This window comes from Mus musculus, chromosome 8 (genome assembly GCF_000001635.26).
Source record: "Mus musculus strain C57BL/6J chromosome 8, GRCm38.p6 C57BL/6J".
Lineage (NCBI taxonomy): Eukaryota > Metazoa > Chordata > Mammalia > Rodentia > Muridae > Mus > Mus musculus.
In genome coordinates this window covers 33,570,096-33,594,191 of record NC_000074.6, presented here as the reverse complement: position 1 = coordinate 33,594,191, position 24,096 = coordinate 33,570,096, and the positions used below count along the sequence as shown (strand labels likewise).

The 24,096-nt window shown below is 38.0% G+C and overlaps 1 protein-coding gene across 7 annotated transcripts in view; it reads right to left on the bottom strand.

Annotated features, from left to right (window-relative positions):
* Positions 1–1,688: 1,688 nt before the first annotated feature.
* The window catches only part of Tex15 (testis expressed gene 15), a 75,815-nt gene continuing 53,407 nt past the window's right edge, over positions 1,689–24,096 (bottom strand). For 4 of the 7 annotated variants that reach the window (XM_006508976.3, XM_006508977.3, XM_006508975.2 and 1 more), the window contains 4 exons: positions 16,614–23,617; positions 15,192–15,241; positions 11,446–12,680; positions 8,607–8,694 (listed from right to left, as the gene is read on the bottom strand). In XM_006508976.3, coding sequence (XP_006509039.1) covers positions 8,657–8,694; positions 11,446–12,680; positions 15,192–15,241; positions 16,614–23,617 — 8,327 coding nt within the window. In that variant the 3' untranslated portion in view covers positions 8,607–8,656. Of the gene's footprint in view, positions 8,695–11,445; positions 12,681–15,191; positions 15,242–16,613; positions 23,649–24,096 lie in introns of those variants that run through there. The other 3 variants (XR_378774.2, NM_031374.2, XM_006508979.2) reach the window with 3 other exon arrangements.

Genomic DNA, 24,096 nt, shown 5'->3' with positions numbered 1-24,096 from the left:
TAATAGTCCTCAAGCTACTATTCTACTGTTAGAATAATCTACTCCCCCACATATTGTAAATTATGTCCCTGTATTCTCAGCTGTCGCTTGATGTGCTGAAGGTGCCAGGCTAGCAGGATATGTAAATGTTTTGTCACTTCCTCACCAGCCCAAAAAGAGGATTCTCTCAGATTATCATGTTAAACAGCCAGCTGCGGTGAGGGAGGTCTATCTGTCTAACAGGCAACACTGAGATATGGGTTGGCACAGTCCTGCTGTTGATCCATTCCATGAGGAAACAGTGGAACCTCTCTCACTATGCTAATAGCTTTGTGTGTGTGTGTGTGTGTGTGTGTATGAGGAAGGAATGTGGCTTTTGATAAATAAAGGGCTGAACAGCTGGCAGAGAGCCAGACCCAGAGGAACAGAAGCGTGGGCCAGGATGGAGCAGGGAGTTAGAGCAGCAGTGAAAGCTACATGGGGTTTTAAGTCTTGTTGAGTTAGAAGCTAACTGAGAGACTACCCCAGCAACAAGGCCCACAGCTTTAAACTGTATAGATGTATCTGTGCCCTTATTATTAGACCACAACGGGACCCTGAAAGCCCCCTGCCGGATATTCTACAAAATAGAAAGGGAGGGGATACTACCAAACTGGGTCTATGAAGCAAGTATTATTCTGTTACAAAATATCAGAAGAAGACACAACAAAAACAACTGAGCAATTTACCTCATGAACACAGAGGATCTGGGAGGCGATGGGGAGGGGAAAAAGCATGATCAGAATAGTTTGCATGGAAAACATTTCAATTAAAGAAGTTCTCAACAAAAATCCTTGCAACTCAACCTCAAGGATACATTAAGATCTTACAACCAGAGGGCTTCATCCCAGGTCGGACACAAGGTTGGTTCATCACACTCATCTCAACAAGTCTAATAAGTCAGTAAACGAACTTAAGGATAGAAATCCATGATGACTTCTGTAGCTGCAGAAAAGGCATTTGATAAACTTCACCATGTCTCTGCTGGCTAGATTTATGTCACCTTGACACAAGCTAGAGTCATTTGAGAAGAGGAAACCTCAGTTGAGAAAATGCCTCCATCAGATTGGCCTGTGGTACATTTCTTGATGAATGATTGATGTAGAAAGGGCCTGTCTCACTATGTTGTGTGTGTGTGTGTGTGTGTGTGTGTGTGTGTGTGTGTGTGTGTGTGTGTGTGTGTGTACGCCTTGCGCTGGTGGTCTTGGGAACCATAAGAAAGTAAGCTGCGTAAGTCATAGGGAGCCAGCCAGGAAGCAGCACTCCTCCATAGCTTCTGCATCAGTACTTAAACCCAGGTTCTTGCCCTGATTTCCCTGGATAATAGACTGCAATTTGTAAAATGAAATAAGCTCTTTACTTCCCAGGTTGATCTTGATCATGGATTTTATCATAGCAATAGAGACCCTAACTAACAAAATCCTTTCATGATAGTAGACCTGGAAAAATTAGGAATAGCTAGTCTATACCTCAGAACAATAAAAACTATATACAACAAACTTACTGTTAACATACTAAATGAGGGAAAGTGAGAGTATTTCATTCTAAATCCAGAATGTGACAAGGGTAACCATTCTCTCTACTCATTAAATACAGTACTCAAAGTCTTTGCCACAGTAGTAATACAAGAAAAGATTAAAAATTATAAACAAAGGAAATAAGTCCAATTATCTCCATTTACAGATGGCAAGATTTTATATTTAAAAGATTCTACAGACTCTCTACTAGAAAGCTCTTTGATTTAGTAAACATTTTTGGTAAAATTTTAAGATACAAAATCAACATACAAAAAAAAATCAGTAGTCTCCATATAGACCAATAAGCTTTCTGAGAAAAAGAAATAGAAAAATACTATTCATAATAGCTTGAAGAAGAATAAAGAAGGGAAAACCCTAACCAAGGAAGTTAAACCTCCACAATGTAAACTTTAACACACCAAACAAAGAAGTGTATTGAACAGACACCATGACTAAGGCAATTTTTATAAAGGACAACATTTAATTGGGGCTGGCTTACAGGTTCAGAATTTCAGCCCATTATCATCATGGCAGGAAGCACAGCAGTGTCCAAGCAGACATGGTGCTAGAGGAGCTGAGAGTTCTATGTCTTCATCCAAAGGAAGGTAGGAGCAGACTTTCCTCAAGCAGCTAGGAGAAGGTTCTTAAAGCCCAGCAGGACAATGACACACTCTCTACAAGGCCACACCTCCTCCAACAAGGCTACAACTCCTAATGGTGCCACTTCCTCGGCCAAGCTTGTTCAAACCACCACATTTGACTCCTTGGCCTCCATAGACTTGTTCAAACACATGACTCTATGGGGGATATACCAAGGCATAGCATAATGCAAAAATACATTTAGTTCAACTCAAAAGTTCCATAGTCTATAACAGTCTCAAAATGTTAAAAGTCCAAAGTGAAAAGTCATTCTAAGAGTCATGCAATCTCTAAGTTGAAGAAATCAAAATAAAAAAGCTGATCACATACCTCCAACATCATATCATGCAGGATATATATTACCATTCCAAAATGTCTTGGTAAGGAAATACTGGGCCAAAGCAAGACCACAAACCTAATATGTTGTGGATGGCTCTGTGCTGCTTGCATTTTTATGTTAATTCTGCTGTCCCAGGAGAGGTTGTCTGGAATGACGAATGAGTCACATACTCAGGTGGCTTCTTGTGAACCAATCTCCAAATGAATAAAGGAACCAATCACTGGGCGAGTAGGCAGGACTTCTGGGTGGGAAGGAGGAAGAGAGGAAGCAGAAGAGAGTTAGGTTCTTTTTGGACTGGGATAGCGCGAGGACAAAATGTAGCTAGAGTTTCCCTGTATCATGGTGGATCTAGATTAGGATTGGCCACCAGAGGAATCAGATTAAATAGGGCTTACAAGATAAGGTTTTAGTTGTTGGGCCCAGATATTGAGTTACTATTGTTTCTGAACTAAGTTTGTGTGGCATTTTCCTTCATGCAGAAGTTTGACTGGGTTCAAGAGAGATAGGTATGGGGGCAAAGCATGGGTTTGCAAGATGTGCACCACAAACGCTATGGGGGATTTGAAGCATGGTGCTGGTGTGGTAGCAACCCACCAGTGGGAACTTAGAGACCTGGGTGGAGACAGTTTGGGAGCTCTGGGCTAGAGAGTGTCCATCAAATAAAACAGTTCGGCTAGTAGTTAATGGTGAGAATCACAACTGATCAAAATTATAAGTAATTGTGAATGCTCAGTTGTAGATGAATCTGTAATAGCCTCAACGCAGAAGAGGGACTGGAAAGGATGTAAAAGCTGGCAGATTGGGAGAAGAGCTGTGACATGTTGACTTCCTGATATAACATGGTTGTCACACATCAACTCACAGCAGCTGTGATTACTTGCTGAGTACTTTGCATAAGGTTGAGCCTGGCAAAATCCCAGCATGGGCCCCCTAAGGTTCCACCTTTAGCAGAAGAATTGGTAGCTACAGAAGAAAAAGGCCAGGCATGGTGGCACATGCCTTTAATCTCAGCACTTGGGAGGCAGAGGCAGGTGGATTTCTGAGTTCAAGGCCAGCCTGGTTTACAGAGTGAGTTCCAGGACAGCCAGGGCTACACAGAGAAACCCTGTCTCGAAGGAGAGAAAAAAAAAAAAAGAGAGCTATTACTCTCTTTTGGAAACATGGTTTGTGATAAGTGGCCCATAATCAGTGGATGGCTCTGTGCTGAATTTGGATTATAAACCAAAGGGAAAGACAGACATGAAATTGGTAGTAACATGGGTCAGTCAGGGGAATTGGAAGGAGGTAGGGGTAGCTTGGTATGATCTAAATATGCTGTATTTGTGACTGGAGAAATGGCTCTGCAGTTAAGAGCACTTGTTCTTACAAAGGGCTTTTGTTTAGTTGCTAGAACCATAGTGGTACACATCTATCTGTAATTCCAGTTCCAGGGGATCTGACACCCTCTTCTGGCTGCCGCAGAACACCAGTCACACATGTGGTGAACATATATACTTACAGGAAAACACTTACATACATAAAGCTAAAACAAACCAAAACCTCACCCAACCAAAACCAACAAAAATATAATCTGGGGAAATCTGAAAAGCAATATCCATGGCCTGGTAATCTGAAGAGTCAACCACCAGAGAAAGGGACAGAGGCAACAGAGTGGCAGGGAAGGACCCTGATAGACTCCAGACAAGAACCAACAATTCAGACTTGTTACGTTTCGTATCCTTTATCTCCATCTAGCTCACTCCACTATCCCATCTTTAACTTGGGTCTTTGGGCAGGCTAGCTTGGCCTTGTTCTGTTCTTACCCTATATTGTCTTTTCCTGTCCCTTGCTCCTTATCCTTTCTTTTTTATTTCCTATTTTTAAATTTTTTTTTATCTTTAAAGGTTTATTGGTGTTTCCCCTGCATGTGTGTCTGTATGAGGGTGCAAGATCCTCTGGAACTGGAATTACACACAGTTGTGAGCTGCCATGTGGGTGATGGGAATTGAATCAGGGTCCTCTTGAAAAGCAACCAGTGCTCTTCAATGGCAGGGCCATCTCTCTAGCCCCTGCTTTTTCTTCTTCTAAAAAACATAATCTGGTCTGGATTAAAAACGAGGTGTAAAAATTCAGTAACATAAAGAGTACCATATTCCCATAACTATAAAAAGGTTTAAAGGAAATATGACATTTAAAATTAATAAAGATACGCAGAAAGATAATGTAAAGGAGGTGGTAGGGAAAGAAGAAGCAAGAGTCCAGAGTCAACAGAAGAAAAAAAAAATGTGAGCAAGAGGAAAAGAACAAGAGATGAAATCTGATTACAAAACAAAACCGTACTTGATGAGCAATAAAAATGAATACCTTAAGGGGAAAGGGAAAGAAAGGAAAATAAGCATGGCTCGAAAAGTCTCTTCCTGGTTTAATTATCATGACCCGAGTCTTGGGGTGGTCGTAGTGGTTTGTAAATGAATGTTTGTAGTTCCTCTGTTCCTCCGGTACATGTGGACCAGAGAGCTGGACTGGCCAAAGTATATAGCATCAGATTTCACTTAGTCTTTCAGCTGGCCCAAAGTGCTTTGTAGCCTGTAGACTAGGCTGGCTGCCACTCAGGCTAGAGGTTCCACTGGGGTCTGTGGGGAAGAGAACATCCAACCTGAATTCTTTTTTTTTAAATTTGTTTGTCTTTTGAGACAGGGTTTCTCTGTATAGCCCTAGCTGTCCTGGAACTCACTTTGTAGACCAGGCTGGTCTTGAACTCAGAAATCTGCTTGCCTCTGCCTCCAGAGTGCTGGGATTAAAGGCATGCACCATCATGCCTGGCTGCAACCTGAAGTCTTTTGAGTGCATTCTAAAGCATGGGAACCCAATGGCAGCAAATTCTACACCAAAGAGGAATAATGGAGGGCACCCAGCACTCTGTCGGTTGGTCTTAGTGCTTTAACCCAACCTTAACCTCCTTGCAGGAAACCTCACCGGGAAAGGACAGAGCAGAAGCGCTCATTCAGATCCAAGGGATCTGGGTGCAGAGATCTCAGTAGTAAACCAATTACTATGGTATGGACGCAGTTCTGGAAGCTATGTAATTTGAGGCCACAGACTTGTAGCTCCATTTGCTATAATATGCAGATGATGGAGTCACCTAACATGGAACACTGCATAGGGCAGACTCCCTACTAACCTAAACTCTGTATTCTGCATGGAGTGATCTGTCTCTTGTGACTGTCTCCCATCCAAGGGAGTACCAGGATCCCAGACTTACATTATTTTTTCAGGTCCTTACCTCAGCTTAAGACATAGGCTCCTTCCCAAGATAGTGCTGACCTCAAGCACTAAGCCTTCAGACACAAAATAGTTTCTTTACTAATGTCATCCTGCACTGTAACACCAAGTCCCTGCACTGGATTTAAGACTTGTGAGAATTACAGGTTTCTCCTATGGCTAAAATTGCCCATAACTGGAAGTGCCAGGCTTGTCTCATAGTGGCTCTGGCTTCACCTGTTTGGAGTAGGGTTAGAGATATGGTCTTTATTTTCTATATTTCTTATTTCTCTAGGCTTTTAAGATTTCCTGCCACTTCTCCATCCCCAGGCCCTCCTGACTGTTAAGACTCTAAACTCAGTCTGGGCAGTGGTGGCACATGCTTTTAATCCCAGCACTTGGGTGGCAGAGGTAGGCAGATTTCTGAGTTCGAGGCCAGCCTGGTCTAGAGTGAGTTCCAGGACAGCCAGGGCTACACAGAGAAACCCTGTCCAGGCAATAATGAAGCACTTTTAAGCTGAGTGGTATTGGGAGAAAAGCATGAGTGGGCAGGCACAGGCAGTGAGATTTACTTACTCACAAGTTCCTTTTTGTAGTTTTTCTTCCATGTAGTGAGTTATGTGTAAAGCAGGAGCCATTTGTATTTTAAAAGAAATACTATATCAGAAGAAACCAGTTTATTCGGATAGCTCTTCATGTTCCAAAATGGTATTTATAAACAGGTCATTTTTGTTTATAATTTTTAAGGCAATTTTAGTTTGTTCTAATTTTTACTTTTAGAATAAAAACATCATGTTTAATTAAAAAAACAAAACAAGGGCCGGAGAGATGGCTCAGCAGTTAAGAGCACTGACTACTCTTCCTGAGGTCCTGAGTTCAAGTCCCAGCAACCAAATGGTGGCTCACAACCATCTGTAATGGGAATGTGATGCCCTCTTCTGGTGTGTCTGAAGACAGCTACAGTGTACTTGCATATAATAAATAAATAAATAAACAAATAAATAAAATCTTTATAAGAGAATACAAAAACAAAACAAAACCACCCCCAGATTTTCAAATGTAACTCCAGTATTCAGGTAGTTTTTTCCCTCCCCAGATAGGGTTTTCTTACCTCAGGTTGGCCTCAAATTTGTTATGAAGCCGAGTATGGCCTTAAATGTCCTCCTGGTCCTACCTCCTGAGTGCTGCAGTCACAGCCATGTGTTACCCAGCTTATGTGCTGCTAAGGATCAAACCAAGAGCTCTGTGCATGCCAGGAAACCATGCTACCAATTGAGCTCTATCCTCAAACATGTTTTTTTTTTGTTTGTTTTTTTTTTTTTTTAGAAATTAAAACCAACAAAACTTTCACAAAGATAGTATTATTAGAATCTGTAAACTCTTTAAAGGACTATTTAACTGGAATAGTTGCTTTTGGCTTATCTAACAAGTTTCTGAGACAGGATTTAATGTACCTTAGGCTTAGCCTTTGCATGTTAGCAGTTATGGATGGTCTGGAACTTTGTGATCCAAATGCCTCCAACTCTCAAGGGCTGGGATTAAGTGTCACCATACTCAACTAAAAGAGGCATTTCTAATAATAAATGTCATGATCATTTTTTCAAAGCTAGATACGCAGGATTTGGAAAGGTTATTTCTTGGTTGACAGCTAATGTATAGCTTTCACATATGGTCATGAGTGCTGGTTCTGATACTGTTTTAAAACAGAACAGCTATGCAGACATGTACTGCAGTTACTGTCACCCTTTCAGATTCCCCACCTCTTGCAGTTATGGTTCTGTCCTGACAGTGTTCTTTGAAGTTTGTATGTTGACACAACTTCCATCCTATTGGCTTAATGTCCCTACAGAGGCTTTTTCTCAGGGAGTCTCGGAAGTCTTTGTGAATTGAAACTTGAATTAGTCTTTATCAAACAAGGCAGACATACATGATCTTTGGAGGCTTGTGTAATACAAAGTTTACCCAAAAGTCTGAAAAAACATGAGAACTGCTACATATATTGGTTTAGCATTTTGTATATAGCAGGGCAAACTACAAGCTGACAAGGGTTTACTCAGTGTTGAAGACTTTTCCTTACTGGGGACAACACAGATGGTTGCTGGAGTACAGTAAGGGTCAGTGTACAGACTGCTCCAGACTACTAGGTTCTAGATCTTGTTTGGTCATAATGATTACTACTAAGCAAAAGGTCACCTTGTGGAAGAGGAAAACACCTTGAACATTAAATTTACTGTAGAATTACTCCAATCACTTTAAAATGGGCTAAATTATGAGCAAACAGATGAAGTGTTAAAAAATCAGACCCACTATTCAAATAGTCAAGAAATAATCTTGAGAGGGTGTCTTGTGGAAAATATCTCTGACTTCTAACTATACTTTAAGGAAACAGTGAAAATATACAAACTATTTTTTTTGATAAATTTTGAGTAAAATGATATACATAAAAGAGCTCACCATGATGTAGAATGATTACAAACTATATAAATAGAGCATCAAGAATTATCAAATTACTGGTCTAACGATTGACCAAAAATTTTTTACTCTTTTTAAGCCCAATAAAATGGTAAATCAAAGTGCATTGAAAACAGAAACAAATTCTGCTTTTAAAGATTTCTGTCATTGCTGCTCAATGCTGATAATATTGAACATTGGAACAAGCCTCTTTATAACTGCATGGAAGTAATTTTGCTTATTTCTGATGTTAAAAATTAATTTTGTAGTATCTTATGTGATACACTATTATAATTACATTTTATAAGAATTATCTCATATACTACATTTACATACATTTAAAATTATCAAATACTAAAGTAAGAAAATATGCAGGCATAAAAAAACATGTAGGCAAAAAATACTTGAGAAAACTTAAGTTGCATTTATTTCAGTATGAAGAGATTTATTTTTAAGGCCTTCGTAGAAACGGATTCTGTTGCCATGGAGCTGGAAGAAAACAAAACAAAGATTTGAAGTTTATTAATACTAAGCAGTAGTATAGTAAAAAGAGTCTTAGATTAAGTTAAAGCCAAAGCCCATTCATCAGCAAAGGATCCTGAGGAGGCTACTTAAGATTCTCTGGGTGGTATTACAATTACAGATGGTATTTTCCTCATCTGTATCTTGGTATTCCTGAGAATTAAACATAAGGGACACACTATGTTTGGCACACAAGTTTCAAGTATTTTCCTGTAGTTTTCATTTTTCTTGCTGTAAAACACAAGCATTGTAAGCAATAAAGGTGTTAAGGAGATGTTTGAATCTTTTCAGTATGCACTCACTGTGATAGGTGACTTCTGTGCATTGTTATTCTGAAAACTGTAAGATGAGCTTGTATACTGCAATTGTCTTTTACTTTTTAAGCATGATTTCTGATTACTTTAATATTTAATTCTTTCTTTCTTTTTCATTGGACCAAGAAACAATAAATGAGATTTCTGATTCACAGCTGGGCTTGATCCTGAAGGTAACTTTTTCTTACTAGCACAAATGGTTTGACATTTATTTAATATTGTGAGTCTGCCATATCTACTATGTTTGGTGTTGACCTGAAGAGAAAAGCAGAGCAGCACTTCCACCCGATTCTCCCCTCTAGGCTTTGTCTTCTCAGGCAAACTATTGTATCCTGTCCGGGGCAGGGAGGGAAGCAAAAGGTACTTAGATTACACTACCACCTCATATAGCACTATCTGTTAGAGAAGAATGTAAACAGAATCACTGCTGGACCAAGGGCACTGTCCAGCACAACAGCAACTACCTCACTGAGCAGTGGTGGGAGCTCCAATAGGGAACTGCAAGGTTATTCTGGTGTCTGAGGTCGTGAACACCCCCCCCCCCCCATCTTATTCTGCTCAGGCACTTTCCAACTTTCCCTGAAGAGTTACATCTGCCGTGGCAACACATTTGGGGCTTTTCCAGGACCCGGGCCATGGCCCAGAAAAACAACTGATGTTTTTTGCTGAAACAAATACTAGAAGGTTCTCCTGACCTATACCTGACAATGATGTCACTGTGGTTTTACTGTAGAAATGCTATACTCCTCCCTGAGATCTGGTGCCAAGAGGTCTTTGGTGAAAAGCCTGCTATTGATTGCCAGCTATAAGGATTCCAATATGGCCTTGTATGTGTGTGGTGGTCTGTAACCCACTTGGGTTCTAACATTCCTATAATTTGGAATGAATCAGTCAGAATTAAGTCTAATGTAGCAGTGCTGATTTTTTCTCCCTCTCCACCTCTTTCTCAAGAGTATCTCATGTGGCCAAGTAGGCTTCAATTTTACTACATAGTCAAGACTGACCCAGAAATTCAGATTCTTCTGCCACCACCTCCCAAGTGCTCAGACTACAGGCCTGAATCATCATCACTCCTGGTTAAGGTTTCTAAATTATAAAGAGAATTAAATTGGGTTGGCATGTAGCTCAGGGAAACAACACTTGCCAAGGATATTAAAGGTGCTGGGTTCCCTACCAGTAAGGGGGGGGTAGGAGAATGAATTATTCAACATATTTCCATTCCAACTGAGACAAATAATACCTCATATAAGCTTTTATACTTATTCATTTTTAGAATTAGAAAGGGGTTGAAAACAAATGATTAAAAGACATTTGCTTGCATTTCTCTAAGATAGGAATGATGACGTTTCAGTTTGGAGGATATTCTGTCTCTGCTAAGAGAATATTTGGGTGCCTTTGTGTAACTAGTTTCAGCAGAGTAATTAACTTTTTGCTGAGGCTCAAGTAACCCACTTGCATTCTGGGGCAGCAGCATCTCTCTCTGCCTCCTGCCTGCGGACAGTGAGCAGCCTGCCCTGGCTCCTGCTGTTACATCTTCCTTTCACAGTTAATGGGCTGTGCTCTATAAACTGTGAGCCAAAGGAAACCCTTCCTCCCAACTTGTCTTTAATGTGATTTTTGTTTTGTTTTCTTTGGTGACAGGGTTTGTCTGCACAGCTTTGAGTATCCTGGAACTTACTCTTTAGACCAGGCTGGCCTGCCTAGTGCTAGGATTAAAGGCTTGTGCCACCACTGCCTGACTTAATGCGGTATTGTACAACTAGGTGCTTGATAGAGAATAAACCATTTAAGTTCAAGAGGCAAATTATCAAGTTTTTAATCTACAAACTTTCAGATAATGATATTCACTTATATGAAATATTAGAACTGAGAGAAGGGAAAGGTTGATTTAAATAATTGATGGTTTTCCTTTTCCCATCTTTGTACTTTATTTTTTCTCCATTTATCAAAATGAAGCTTCATAATAAGAATTCCAGATTACACAAAAAAAAAAAAAAACCCTTTCTACATACCCTGCGATTGCTACTAGAAATGTTGGTGTGGTTTAATTTTTTTGCTCTTTTTTTTTTTTTCCACAATGTGAGGTTAGTTTGAAAAGACTGTCCTGTAAAACACTTGTATGAGAAGGTTTTAATGGTTTCATCACTGAATGAACTTCACTGTAATTGATTTAGCTCCTCCCTAAAGATAGCTATGGAAGGATATATTAGCAACATCATCAATTTTCTTTTGTTTTCTGACACTGGATTTACAACTTAAAACAAAATTCCACTTTGCTCAGCTTAGGAGCAAATTCTACAAGTCTACAAAGAAAACAGCTCTATGTCTCACTATTTTCAAATTCCTTTACATAAATATAAAGCCCAAAATAAAAATGAATCAGTCATTGAGACCTGCAACTCACCATAAGTCCAAGGAACTTGAGGAGGCGCACCTGGGTTAGGCGGATAAGGATATGTAGCCTGTGGGACTGGTTGATGAGAAGCAAACTGTGAATAAACTGGTTGTTGGTAATTGTAAGAAACAGGCGTGTGAGATGGAAAATACCCGTTTCCTGGGTTAAAGGAATTTGCTTGTGGCTGTCCAGGAAAGTAACTAAAATGTTCAGAGTATGAACGATTGAAATGTGTGCTCTGAACAGTACTTGCAACTGTAGTCAACACTGGAGGAGGAGGCTGTTGTATCTCATATGCTGTCATCCCTTGGTATGTGTGAGTAACAGCAGTGCCATTGCTGCTGCTGTACTGATAGAAACACCAAGAGTAGTATGGATATGAAGTTCCAAATGAATGTGCAGAAGAGTTATGTACTGGAGAACATGCAGACTGTGGAGGTATATTCCTGGATGTGCCAACTTTCTGAGTCAGGACTTTTGAATTCTGTTCAGAGTGAGTGTGCTGTACTGTTCCATTCACATTAAGGGCTGAGTTCCCATATGAGCCAAATGGTGCAGTATTGGGATTTGGAGCATCAGTCATACTTTTTTTTGGCGATTCACTTTTTATAGGCTGTGTTTTATCTACTTGCAGGACAGAAATTTTGTCCTTGATACACACAGGTTCTGGAGAGCTGGTGCCTGTACAATCTTCAGTAGACAAATTTAGTATTTTATTATTTTCATGGTGAAAGTCTGTGCCACTCAAATAAACGTCCTTCTCTGACTGGGAAGCAGACACTGAGAGCAGAGATGCATCAGGCACAAGAGGGTCATCATTTCCTGCTGTTAGGTTTGAAGGAGAGATCTGTGTGTGATCCACAGGGGTTTTATGGGATTCCTGTGCAGGTGTGTGGTCAGGTGAGTAAGAGGCATCTATATCCTTTTGGTCACAAGTTACTAAAGGACAGTCTTTCTTATCATTTGTTTCAGCCACACTAGAATTCCCATTTCTTTTCTCTATGACATTTGAGTTTTCCTGCTGTTCAGTGAGAGATGCTAAAGAATCAGGTAAGCTGTCTGTTGGCTCTACTTTGCTTTCTGACTTTGGTGTGCAAGTGTCTTGTACACTTTCAGCAGGTGACACTGAACCAAGTACTGAGCTCTGTCTTTTGACCACTTCTGGAGATGCAGAGATGCTTTTCAGACTGTCAGAGGAATTTGATCCTATTTTGTTTTCATCATTGGGAGGAGATCCTGTAGTGCTATGGAGTGTAATGTAAATACAAACAATTTTAAAGATACAGTCACAACATTTTAATGAATAAACATTTGAAAATTTTATTTAGTGTAAGAATTAATAAGACTGACATTTCTCATTTTACCAGAAGTATACAAGTAAAACACTTTTCAGTTTTACTCTCTTGGTTTGAATTTAGATATGGTTCTTGATGAAGATGATATATTCCACATTTTTAAACACTTCTGATACTGTTAGAAGGCTGAGTTATTTGAAAAAAATCTTCTAATAAAAGCCTCTAATTTTAGAGGTTTTATTATTCAAAAGTTCAGTACAATCTCTAGTTCATATACTTTGAACCCACTAACAAGCTCATTACTCATGAGTAGCTATCTTTCCCTGTCCCCATCCCTTTTAGTGTAACTATTAGTTATGGGTCCTTAACCACTGAATGCATCTCCTCTTCTTTTTAAAACAAATGTTCTTTTGTTTGTTCATCTTCTGAGGAAAAAAAAAACCAGGCTGATAAAATTCTTGCAATTTAATATCCATAACATTCTTACTAAGTTTAAAGTCTTAAAACTAGGCAATTATGGCAGTATCAAAAACCAGTATGTGTTGAGAAAGAATAGTACTAGTTCTCCTGAGTTGAGAGGAATTCATCTTTAGCCTAGAGTCTCTATACCCTTCTAAGAAAAATCAAAAGGCCCATGGTTTTTAATTTTATTTTGTTTTGGTTTTCTAAGGCAGGGTTTCTCTATGTAAGAACCCTGGTTGTCCTGGAACTCTCCTTGCAGACCAGGCTGAAAGAGTTCTGCCTGCCTCTTCTTCCCAAGTGCCAGGATTAAAGGTGCCCACCACCATGCCCAGCTCGAAAGACCCATGTTTTAACCAATATAACCTAAAAAGGCATTTTTTTTTTTTTTTGGTTTTCCGAGACAGGGTTTCTCTGTGTAGCCCTGGCTGTCCTGGAACTCACTCTGTAGACCAGGCTGGCCTCGAACTCAGAAATCTGCCTGCCTCTCCCTCCTGAGTGCTGGGATTAAAGGCGTGTGCCACCACGCCCGGCCTAAAAAGGCATTTTAATTACAACCCATGTTGCCATCTAGTGCTATATAAACTGGGTTTCCAGAACAGGTAATTTGTCTTTCTTATTTCCAGTGATAATTTCTTGTGAAAATTCACAGCTGTCTAGATGACCTCTGTACCTTCAGAGGATATTCATTTCTTTCAAGTTAGCCCTCTGTATCAATCTTGTAGCAGACAGTTTAATTCTTTAAGCAACAAATACTTAAGTTATCAAACCTAAGATAATTATGCTGGTGTATGTTACCCACAACTAATAGTCACACTAAAAGGGATGGGAAAGGGGAAAGATAGCTACTCATGAGCTATCTTGAGCTTGTTAGTGGGTTAGTACTTTGTGATTTTATATGCCTCTTTATAATAATTCAGAGTTATATAATCTATAAAAAGAATTCTAGAAATGTATTATTTTAAAAAGGGAAATCAAGAAATAAATGCAGCTGTTAGTTCTTCCTTTTTATACTTTGCTACTTACTATCCTTCGTAAAATGGAAAAAAATTGGATAGTCAGAAATCCAAAATTTTACAGAGGTGAATGATTTAGCACAAAATGATAAAAATGTAAGCAATGGCCAGGCGGTGGTGGCGCACGCCTTTAATCCCAGCACTTGGGAGGGAGAGGCAGGTGGATTTCTGAGTTCAGGGCCAGCCTGGTCTACAGAGTGAGTTCCAGGACAGCCAGGGCTACACAGAGAAACCCTGTCTCGAAAAACCAAAAAGGAAGCAATGTAGTGAATTTTCTATACTTAACTTAGTTAAGTTACTTAACTAACTTTCTTTAAGAGAAACTGTCTTTGAAACCATATTCTTTGAGACCATAGTCTTCTACTTTGCACTGTTAAAACATCCTTCTATGAAATAGAGCATTAGTATTATGCCTGTGAAATACACACCATTTCTACTAATAATACTCCTTCGATATAAGAATACAATTTCTGGGGCTGGAGAGATGGCTCAGCGGTTAAGAGCACTGACTGCTCTTCTGAAGGTCCTCAGTTCAAATCCCAGCAACCACATGGTGGCTCACAACCATCCATAATGAGTGTGTCTGAAGGCAGCTACAGTGTACTTACATATACATAATAAATAAATCTTAAAAAAAGAATATAATTTCTCTTTAGGCAACTTTGAACTTTAGTTGATCTACAACTTAAAAATTAATCATGTGCCCTATTTCTATGCAAGTTTGTTAAGCAATGTCTATTAATATAAATTTTTCTTTTTTAACAATTATCCCTTTGTAAGCTCCAGATAACTTAATAATGTTATGGCATTTGCCCTCAATACTTAAGAGTGAAATTCAAGATCATTAGGCCTTGATTAACAAGCTTCCTCATCTGTTATGCCTGTCCTCTAAGCTATGTGTATGATTCAATAGTTTATAAATTCCTTTATTAATTGCCCATATTTATTTAGTTTTTATATTAAGAGGATTGGTGGCAACTCCTACCTTGGATGTTTGGATACTGTCTGTATATTTCCAACATCTTTCATGGTAACCTAAATAAGAGAAAAATATAATAAATTAAAATATAATAATAGAAAAATAAGTTTTCCATTAGTGATGACAAGCTACATTATAACATTCAAAACATTCACCCATTCAAAACACAGTGACTCTGCTAGACTTACAGTATCTCACAGGTTAACAGCAACTGCTTTATAAACATACATTTGTAACATTCTTCTTGCCCATATACTTTAAATTCTCTAAGCATTATCTCCAAGCCCCAAATTCAAAGCCTTCAAATTACAGTGCTCTGAGCTATGACACAGAGCTGTGGAAATGCTTATATCAGGAACCTTTTGCTCCATGTAGAAATTAAAATTACTAGAAAATGACCTTTGGGCACTGTGAATGAAACATAAATGAATTTCATGTCTAGACTTTGGTCCAGTATGTATGTATGTATGTACACATACATACATATATATACATGCACACACACACACACACACACACACACACACATATATATATATATACATACATACATACATATATATATATATATATACACATATATATCTGGAAATTGTCAAAATCTGAAACATTTGTCCTCATAAGTATTTTGGATTAGCACTATCAACCAGCCTGCATTTTCTACTCTTCCATGAAAAAACAGCACCATTTTCTAGTCTTGGCTGATTTACTACTTCTAACTATACTAAGAATTCCATTTCCATTTAAATCACCAAAATAAATAAAATCCCTATAACCAACATATTTCACATGACATTATGCTTTAGCATCTATGGAAAAGATAAAGTTTAATTCCTTATGTAGGCCTATATTTAAGACCTGAACACCTCCCAACCTCTGGACCTGGTCTGTGTTAAGCTCTCAGGCCTGAAACAACCTCCTTTAAGTTTTGTCTCATTTTCCTTGGCACCAACTAAAATTAGCTGGAAGCACAGTTCTAGGAATAGACCACTTGCCTAGCATACACACAGTGTGGGTTCAAATCATAACACTATAAACATAAATTAGGAGTTTATTTATTTGCCCTATAATTTCAACAGGATTTAGACAGATTTTAATGTTCAGTACATTGGCCAAAGAAACCATCTGAGAAATAAAATTGGTCAATCACTGGTATAACTCACATCCACAATAATGAACCTGCCCTTCTTATTAACTATTAAAATTTATTCCTTCATGAAATACTTTCTAAATTAAAAAGCTGAAAATTATGTACTTGTAAGGTACCTTAATCACACAAGTCTATAAATAATGAGTCATTTAATCTAATACTAATAGTTAGAAGGCTGAATTGAAAACATCAACTTTTCTATTCTGTAAACTACTTTTCTGGTTAGAGAAAGCTTGTTTTCATGAATATTTGCAAGACTGATTTAAAAACATTTGTACCTTTTGTTTTTTCCAACTGGGAACAGTGTCTGTATTTCCTTTTCCCTGAGAGACTTCACATGTGTCTGCAGTCACAGGTCGCTTTTTAGAGGAGTCTGAAATGTTTTTTACTGTGCACTCTGTACCTGGAGGTGTCTGCTCAGAAACCCCAGGTTGACTGCTGTCCTCCCCAGGTTCTGTAACGGGTGTCTCCATCTTTTCTTGTCTGTTTTGTTGCAAAGCATTCCTTTTGTTGCGCAGCATTTGGAGAAAGAGAAGATGAGTGGACAATTTAGTATCTTTAGCACTTAGCAGCTTCATATGTTCAATTGTCTTCATAACTTTTATAATATGAACCATTTTTCCAAAATCTTTCTGAGGGACAGACATTACATTTTTGAGTAATAGAAAAAACTGCTTGTAGTTATGTTCTAATTCTGCCACAGTGTTTCCAAAATTTACAGATGCAGTATGTGGCACCAAGTCAATATACGTGGAAACTGAATACTTAGAGTTATTCAGAAGCCTTTTAACGCCTGTAAGTTCCTTAAGTTCTCTGTAGAATAAATGTAGAGCATAGGAACAGTTAGAAGCTTCACCATATTCATAGATAACAGCCAGCTCTTTCTTAAGGACAGAAATTGCAGTCTCTACCAGTTTCCAAAGGCAATGTGTTTGGGTGTCACCAACAGAAAGGGAAACCACTTCTTCTTGGCAGCCAATTAGCTCAGGAAGAAGAGACCAATCGAACCAGAGCATACCTCGAAATCTCTGGTTGTGCAGTTTCTTTGCTATTAAATTTTTAAGGTAGTGAATTGTTTCTGAGATCATGACAATTTCAATATAAATCTCAATAGCTTCAGGCTTTAAAATGACTGCTCCCAGGTTGTGGTTGCTTAGCATATCCAAAACATTTTCTTCCATGATAAAAATATTATCTATGTTATCTTCTTGCAGCATCTGAAAGTATTTTTTTAAAATTTCTAAGTGATCTGTACATCTGAGAGTGAGGCCCTGTAACTCCTCTAGGTCTGCAGATTTAGCTTGATCCAGTATCTCACCAACACAAGAAATATCTGGATATGAAAGCCAAGCTTTGTTCAGCCTACAGTTTGATATGCTACCTAGAGTGGATTGTTTGGAAGCAATAATAGCATCTTCTTGAAGTCCAATACTAGTGGGTTCATTGTTTAAACCTTTAGATAAGACATCATAGATCTTCTTCAACTTAGAAAAAGCTCTCTCATTTATTTCCTCCATTTCTCTATTCTTTTCTGAATGTTTTTTGGGTAAAGAGCAGCTTTTTTCTTTCCATACAAGACTTTTTGCAGCATCAAAATATATATGCTCCAGACCATAAAGACAGATTTTGATACTTATTTCTTCATTGCTCTTGATAAAACTAACCTTTGAGGAGACTATTTCTATAATGATCCACAAATGATCTTTCTTTCCTGGGTAGGAATGGACTTTAGGAGAGCCCCCAGGTACACTGATCAGCTTCAGAGTGCTTTTTCTTAAGGTTTCCAGGTCTCCTAAACTATCTCCAAAGTTAACTCCACAGGCAAATGGAACAGAAAGACAAAAGTCAAAGCAATCAGAATAGTGCTTCATTATGGCTTCACATTCATTAATTTGCCGTTTGTATTTTAATAATGCGTAATATGAATTATTTTCTTTTTTTGTTTCTGTTAAGAATTCAACTAACTGATTATGATAATTCTGTAACTCACAGAATGCATTGTATTTTAGTCGTCCTTGAAAACCAGGGTAGAAATTGGACTGCAGTTGATATCCACGTGGCCTGCGAAGCAGTTCACTGTACAAGCTCTCATCATACCAAAGCAAGCTTCGGAATGTTGGTTTACCTTCTAAGAATCTTTTTTTGTTTTCAATAAATTGAATAGTTTCCATTGCCATCTGAAGTTCTACCCAAGTATCAACAGCACATGGTTTCAATTTAAGTCTACAATTATTCCACAAGTTTTGTTCTACCAATAGCTTTCTTGAAATCAGGATTTGGTCAATTGAACATTCTTGCTGTCTTTCAAAAGCTTGAACAAATAAAGGGAGAATATTTTGACAAAGCTTAGTCTCTTCTTCTAAAATCTGAAGAGATGCTGCTTCATCTGCTCTCTGTAAAATTTGAGACAGTTCTGTTACATGAGATGTGTAATTAGGTGAGCGATGTTCTTTTAATTCCTTCTGAAGAGTAGCAACTTTAGGGTTCCCATGTAAAACAGGCCTATGATTAGTTTCTACAATGGCTGGCTTGGAGAGACAGTCAGAGTGAGAGTTGTTATTAACTTTAATTTGCCCTGCTTCCTTTCTTTCTTTAAGCTGATTAGGAATGTCTTTCAAAGCAATTGTGTCTACAGTAGAATTTTTAATGCTTAGGTGAGAATCAGTCAAGTTGTTTGTAATTATTTTCTTGTTAACATGAAATGATTTTTCCTTTAGGATCTTATTTTGACTTTTGTACTTAAAACTAATAGGTGATCCTTCAGTAATAATTTTTTTGTAAACTGCTTGCTCAATTTTCCTAATTTTTTCTTCCTCAATGTATTTTGCCATATATCTTTTTGAAGGACCCGTTATATTCTCCTTTAATAGCATAGAACTATCATTGCAAGATAGGTTCTTCATATTTTTCTTACAAATTTTACTTTCTTCAGTTACTGATGTTAGATCTAATTTAGAATGCATAGTAATATTCATCTCATTCTCATTTACATCGAAGAGTCCATTTTCCCCTACAGAAGATTCTTCCTCTCCAGCTGTCACTAGAATTGATGAGACCGGAGGAATAGTGTAACTTTTGCTTGCTATATTTTCCGTAGGAATGCTTGATGTGGTCTCCATAGGAACTGTACACTTTTCTATAGGAAAAATTGCTTCTCCACTTTTAACACCATCAGATACACAATTATCTTGTTCATAAATATCAACACTTAAAATGTGCTTTTTTTTGGAGCCTAAAACTGAAATATGTATGTCAGTGTTGGCTTTACAATTTGAATCATAACTTTTATCTGGACTATGACTTGTGTTTTCTTTTATGAAACTTAAATACACTGGATTGCTTTCACAGAGAACTGTTTTATCCTCAGAATTACATTCTTTTGCTATATCCCTAATACTATGTGTTGTATGGTTTTTAAGTTTTGCAGAGTCACTATTACATAACTGTGTATGTGTCTGATATTCTTTTTCAGTTAGTGTTTCTTTTGGGTCAAGCATATTCCCACTTGTTTCAGAAAAATGTTCAAGTTCAGAAGAGCTTTCATTTCCCACAATGCTATTAGTGTATTCTAACTGACTTATACTCTGAGATGTATAAGCTAGAGGTAACTGTGGTTCTGGAAACTGTTCTTCATCACAAAATTCTCTCACATGGAAAGTGGTAAGACTACTGGAAACATGCCCAGACATGACTTCATTAGAAAGGCACTCTGCAATCCTCTCTCTGTTTGTTCTATATAATCTGTGCTTTGATACCGGGGTCAATGACTCCTCAATGTCAAATCTTAAAAATCTTTTATCTCCCTGTTTGTCATATTTTCTTTTGGACAAAAAATGCTTAGAATATCTTCTTTCAGACATCAAACTATCACCTTGATGATCACAACTTTCCCAGAAATTATTATGTATTACTGCATATGCTTTTGGTAATGGGCCCTTCCTCTTTTGTCCCACTTTAGATATAAGCTGCAAAGATGTATGAACTCTTCTATGGGCTTTTTTTAAGTGAAGAACAGCTTTGTTCAATTTCCTGGACAGATGTTTGCTTTTACATAAAGATGCTTCATTATTTAGAATATTCAGTACATTCCTAATGTGCTTCTCTGACTGCGAAAATGTTTTAATTCGTCCTTGGGATAAGGAAGAGAAACGGTCAGATGAGCCATGGCTTGTTGGCCTTCTCTTCTTCTCGTGAGTTTCATGCTCCCTTAAGTCTTTATTGGCTATGTTCTGACCCCTGGAAGAAGATGCATGCAGGGTTCTTTTGCTACTTCTTGATTGCATGTCCTTTTTATTTCTAGTATCATTAAAGACAGGTTTTGATTTTGTGGGGCATTTGCTCTTATCATTCATTACTGTGACATTAGATGGTTCAGTAGACAAAGAGTCATTGTTTGGTTTTCCAGATCCTTGATCCACATGTGTATTATGACTTGAGTTGGAAGAATGGGAACTCTCAGACTTGCTCACATCTCCTGATTCTTGCACTGAATTACCAAACTTATTTGCACATGAAAAACTTGAATTTTCTCCAGAAGGTTGGGAGCACATGCCAAATCCAGAAGCATTCCCTTCCTTATTTGTTTCTGGTTCTGTAGATTCAGTTACCTGTTTGTAAAAATTATCTTTCAACTCTAAAGATTCATCAGTGGGACTGATTCGTAGACTAAGTAAGTTTGTAATTGTAACTTGTAGATCTGGAAGAAAAATTGGGTTGTGGAGCTCTCTTTTGTCTTGTGAACAGAAAGAAACACAGTTACATTCTGTAGAACTATGCTGATCAGTACCCTCCCTTCTTGCAAAACTTGAGGATTCTATTTCCTCATAACTGCTTCCAAATAGGCCTTCCCAATCAATCCGAGACTTTAGAGACTCATATAACTCAAATTCTTCACAAAGGTCATTTCCCTGGCTATGCATATTTTGTTGAAATACAGAAGCATTATCATGTTCAAGATCTACCTCAATTTCACTTCCCAATCCAGTTTTAAGAGCTGAATTCTCATTTACCAACTGATGAAAGTCTTGTAATTTATCTTTATCAGTATCAATTTCACATTCAGAAATGCTGTGTTTTACTAAACCCAAATCTGAACTCTCAGAGGAACAAATTTCTTTTAACTCATCTTTTTGATGATCCCCAAGACTTGTGCTTACTGTAAGGACAGTAGTGCCAACTATTTGTTTTGTAGCATTTGAGGCTACACACACTGAAGAGCCTTCAATTTCTGGAAATGAGGACACCAAGTGCTCTAGGCCTCTTTGATCATTTGGTGCATGCCTTTGTTCTACAGCTTCACTCTCTGATGATGCTGTTTCTGCTGGTTTACCGTTTTTTCCCCGAAATGAGTTAAATGTGAAACATTCTTCAGAATTCAGAATTTCTACTTCGGTGTTACTCTTAATTTCCCTCATTTCAACTATATTGGTGAAATGGTCATTTGCAAGACAATCTTGTTTCTCACTTCCATTTATGTTATCTGTATTGTGTTCTTTAGCCTCATTTGGATTTTTATCATCTCTTTGTTCTTGCAAATTAATTTTCAAGTTCAGATCACAGCTCAATTCTGCATCATAAGATAGGCTGTGATCCTGCACACCATCTTTAACACGAGAAGCTTCTTCTTTGTGACAGTTATATGGTGATGCTTCCCCATTTTCATTTTCCCTCCGGACACATGTATATTCTCCAATTATGTTGCAAACTGAACTGTCAAGAGAGATGTCAATGGCAGCTGATGAAATAACTCTATCAATGAGCTTTTCACTGGCCAGGGGAACATCTTTTGCTTCCTGGAAGGCATCAGACAAAATGTTACCAAAGTTCTGATTATTTTGTACTGTTTTTAATTCTATTAGCCCTTGAGTCATGGCAAAATTTGTATTATCTTCATGCTCCAAAGAGTGTTGCGGGTACTTTTGTGAAAGACACTCTATAGTTGGAGTAAGAGAACACTCTAATTCCAATGCTGCACGATATAGTTCATTTTTATCCCCTGTGGAAGATATGGGAAACTTGGGCACTTGTAACTTATGAGTAACTCCGATTTTTTCACAATTACCACTTAAAGAATTAAGATTTCCTCCTTCTTTGTGTTCCTGGTACAATGTATTGGAATTATCAATTGGGCTACTAACAGTTTCATTACTAAGAACAGTTTCTTTGCACCAAGTATGGTTTACTCCATCTTTAGTGCTGTCTTCTGTGCTGATGGAGGCTCTCATCATTCCCGTATCTTGGATGTATTCACATAGATTTCCTTTCTTCTGGGCTGGGAAGACTGTAGACATCTGGTGACCAACCTTATATATACTGTTTATATCAGAAGATGGTGACTCTTGAGAGAAATGACCCTGAGAGTCGTTGCTACAAGTATTTTCTGATTCATCGGAGTTCCGTGACTCACTGCTCAGAGCTGTTAAAACTGGGACATTGCTTCTCATTTGAGCTCTCTGGACCTGTTCTTCACTGTGTTTTTGTTTCCTGACATCTGAAAATGCATTTGATAAAGAACTGGGGAAGGAAGAACTGTGTTGCTCTTTAAATTGTTCTGTAACAGCAATGCTACTGGATGCTATACAGTCATGGCCCTTTGAGCTGCTATTATGAGCCTGATAGTGTGAACTTTCAGAAGAGAATTTGAAGCAAGAGGCATTCAAACAACTAGTAATGGTATTATCAGCAGGAACTTCCGATGAAGAGATGGAACTAGTTGGCATACATGTCAGCTTTATTTGTGAATCACCACAACCCAAACTCTTATCCAATGGCAAAACATCACTCAAACCTGCAGTATCACTTTTGTTTCTCATGCTCTGTTCTCTCTTCATAAGTCTTGGGTCCTTAATGAGTTTTGAAGTAATAACTGTACTTGAGCCAGTATTGTTGTGAGAGGGAAAAGCAGCAGAAATACTACTTAAAATACTTCTAAGATATGTCACACTGAACAGGTCACCATTACCACTTGCTGTGTTACCAGTGGGTATGAAAGAAAAACCTGAATTGTGTGTGTATACTTGAGAAGCATCTCTAAGATTTGATGAATTTTCTGTCTGTCTGTTGTATGCTTCAAGCACAGAATTGTTTCCATTTTGTACATTTCCATAAGAACTAGAAGTATCTGAGCTGAAAGGACCCATCTCTGAATTTAGTGCTTTACATGGACAATTTTCCTGAACAAATGGATCCACAGGTTTCCTGAAGTGTTCAAAGATGACTGTAGCATCTTTTCCTTTTCCAATTCTTTTAGCAATTGTACAGTTATTCAGAGAACATGCTCTTTCTGTGGAAACATAAATAAAAAAGTATGTCATGGGTGAGTGTAGCTGACAGTTCAGTTAAATAACCCAATGATGATCATCTCTTCTTGCAGAAAAGAAAAGAGATTGAGACTAAGTAACAAAATATTGAAATGGAAAATATGAACCTAGTCTAGCAACTTGACTGCATGACAACACATGTACATACATGTAAATAAAATACATTAAAAAAATTAAAGTAGGGAGAAAGAATCCTATAAACCCTTTCTCTATAGCCATAGCATAGTAAGCACCCTTGGAAGTAATGAAGACTGAACATTTTAGCCACACGCTTGGGATAAGTTTTGAAAGTAAAATTGGGTGTGGTGGCACATGCTTGTAATCTCATCACTTTAGAGGCTGAGGAAGTAGAATGGTTAGCCTGGGTTATATATACCAAGTACCAGACCAACTAAGGTTACATAGCAACATGGCTTATCAAAACAAAACACTTTAGAAAAAG